Below are 3,091 nucleotides of genomic sequence, written 5' to 3'. Positions count from 1 at the left end.
CCTTGGAGTTTGTGATGAATAACGGATGTGATGGTCGGACTTGGTGGCATGGCTGTTACGTTTCCGATAAGTCAACCGTTGCATCATCTTGTTTTACGGGCGGGAACTTCTTATTATTGGTTGGTGTTGATGATGATGTTTTGAGAAGTGATTGCTCGATGGTGGTTGTCGGTTTTTCCGGCAACAAATGGCCGATGATAGATGTGTGAAGATGGAAGGTGGCAATGGTTGACAGAAGCCGGATTCCGACAGTTTTTTTTTTTCGGTGGCCGGCCGAAATAGCGTTTCCGGCGGTGGCCGCTGTCTTTCTTGGTCACCAAAATGTTACACTTGTGCCCTAATATGGTAAGTGAGGTGGGCTAGGATTTGGACTTGGGTCTAATATGCCTTTTTTACATTGGGTTGTTGAGTTTATTTCAAATTTGGGCTTGGGCTGAAACTGGGCCACACACTTTGCACTAAAATGGGTTGTATAAGTATGGGATTACAAATTGATAGCCCACTGATTTATCCACTTTGTCTAAGCCATTTGGAGCCGGTTCAATCCGAGATATAATTATTTGTTCGGGTTGACCAACTAAAGAAAGTCAAATTTGCTCGTTTTTCGTCATTATTGGACCGTGTTTAAAACATATTATTTATGTTATTTTCAAGGCATTCGAGAATTGGATCCTGAAAACGTGGGCTACGAGCATCCGAGATGCTTATTTATTAAGGTGATAATTTTTAAACAAGTTGGATTTAATAGGTTATTAAATTGTTTAAGCTCTCAACCCGAAAACGTGGGCTACAAGTATCTGGGATACTTATTTATTAGGGGTGAGTTACTTAAATAACTTCATTCTCGAAAATAATAAGCTTTGTCATTTGATTGTTATCCCTGGTAGTTCTTCTGAACCTATAGTGCTTGAAGATCCAAAATGGATAAAGAAGCGATAACTCCTTCATGAAAGAATTAGGTGGACCATACCTTTAGGGGGTGATTGAAGAGGCTTCGGCTTTAATGGGTTGATTCATGAAGATGCGAGACATGGTTCAACAAAGTCTTTGATGTCATAAGTCAAGGGGGTGATCGTAAGGCCAATTTTAGTGACTTGCGATATCAAATGACGAAACACGTTATATATTTTGGTCAAGATAATTATTAATGCCGACGAGAAAAACCGGACACGAAACGAGAGCTTCAACACGCGTTTAACTTCAACGGGAGGAGATCTTCAAGATATGTTATGTTTTACTATATATAGAGGCTTTATGTGTTTATTTTAGGTGTGTTTGTATGGTGTAAGCAACCACCCAAAGGGAGCTCACCTTGGGTGGGATCGGTTCGTTTATTATATAAATCTTTTACTGATTACGGAGTCGTTCACTATCTTTTATACTATCACTGTATTTATGTTCGATCGTTTGTTTATACCGCAGCCGTCTAGACACGTTTATCGAGAGCAAAATCGTTCGGTGGTCTTTTGGTACCTACAACATTGAATCATGTTCGATTTGTAATTGGTGCTGTTGTCGAAAAATAGAGTTGGTGGTGTCGTTTTATATTCATCACTAGGTAATCTATTTCAAGTGAGGTTCAGTAACGAAGAGGTGATGAAGATGAATGTAGGCGGTGGGCCACGATGCAGGTAAGCCTATGGTGATGCAGGTGGTGGCTAATGGTGGTGATGTCGGATGCTGGTGGTTAGTGAGGGAGAATAGTAATTTAATAATGAATAATTAACTCAAATAGTTTGCAAAATTGTAGAAATGTTCGTGTTTTTAATGTCCTAGTGAATGAAAATTTGATGGAGGTACCTAATGTGATATCCAAGGGTGGACCCACACATTGAGGATCATGTCCCAAGACCCCAATGTCTTTTAAAAATTTCTTAGTGGCAGTATGTTAATTTTTTCATGGAATCATGTTCGATTTTTAATTGGTGGTGTTGTCGGAATATAGAGTTGGTGGCGTCGTTTTATATTCATCACTGGGTAATCTATTTCAAGTGAGGTTCAATAACGAAGAGGCGAAGAAGATGAACGTAGGCGGCGGGCCACGATGCAGGCAGTGGCGGACCCAAGATTTTTTGACAATGGGGTCCTATTTTTGTCGGTTTTCAAACTTTTCGGGTCGGTTCAAGAGTCGAGACGAGAAACATAATAAAAAAAACAATATCATAATAAAACACACAAAATACGATATCATTCAAAACGATAAAAAAAACATTACAAATTCTTAAAGTTGTTCTCTACGACTTTTCATGTTTTGAAAACGAACCATTACCTCTTCAACCGTAACGTTGGCAAGAATCTCCCTTTCGATATAACAAATGCAAGCATCGTTCATATAATCATCACCCATCCGATTATGTTTCCATGACATGAACAAGGCCAATGAATCGTTCTTTAACAACTCCATATTTGTCAACATATCTCAAAACGACAGCCATTTGTTCCTTTTTAGATATATCCCGAGACTCATCAACTAATATAGAAAACACATCATCACCTAGTTCTTCAAAAATCCTTTTTAAAACTTCTTGTGCAAAACAATTACATATGTCTTTCTGAATTTTGGGAGACGTCATTTGATTATTCCCCGGAGCATTTCTTAATATAACTTTACCAATGGACTCGTTTAATTCACCCAATAATCTTAAAAACTCCAAGAAATGTCCTTTATAAATTGAAGTTTCAGACTCATCATGACCACGGAAAGCTATTGCACCATTCAAAAAAGCTTTAGCAAGAATAACCGAGGTGCTTAATTGGATTCTATACTCGTCACTATTTTTTTTGCTTTTCTTTTGAAAGGCAAAACCTATAGATTTTTTTGGTCGAAGCAAGTCTTCACATTTTTTAAGTGCTCTGTTGTGGTAACTATTCGGCTTACCCACATGACCAACCAATCTCTCTCGTTTGTTCCAACCACAAAATCCATCGGTCACAAATGCATCTTTTTGACCACTTTCCTTGAACAAGTAACAAACTAAGCAAAAAACTTTATCTGCCTTTACACTATACACTAACCAATATTTGAAGCTAGCAAACCATTCAGGATTAAAACTTCTTAGTTTACCACTAATATCTCGTTTTGGATAATCAT

The 3,091-nt window shown here is 38.0% G+C and overlaps 1 protein-coding gene across 1 annotated transcript; it reads right to left on the bottom strand.

The window, feature by feature from the left end:
• Window positions 1–2,351: 2,351 nt before the first annotated feature.
• Window positions 2,352–3,091, bottom strand: LOC143555750 (uncharacterized). The gene is made up of 2 exons (XM_077045254.1): window positions 3,065–3,091; window positions 2,352–2,957 (listed from the first exon to the last, which is right to left on the bottom strand). The coding sequence occupies exons 1-2, from the start codon at window positions 3,089–3,091 to the stop codon at window positions 2,352–2,354; spliced, it is 633 nt and encodes a 210-aa protein (XP_076901369.1).

This window comes from Bidens hawaiensis, unplaced genomic scaffold (assembly GCF_021521415.1).
Source record: "Bidens hawaiensis isolate Kalapana, Puna unplaced genomic scaffold, B.hawaiensis_p1.1 tig00018311_1, whole genome shotgun sequence".
Taxonomy (NCBI): domain Eukaryota; kingdom Viridiplantae; phylum Streptophyta; class Magnoliopsida; order Asterales; family Asteraceae; genus Bidens; species Bidens hawaiensis.
This window is presented reverse-complemented; position numbering and strand designations above follow the sequence as displayed.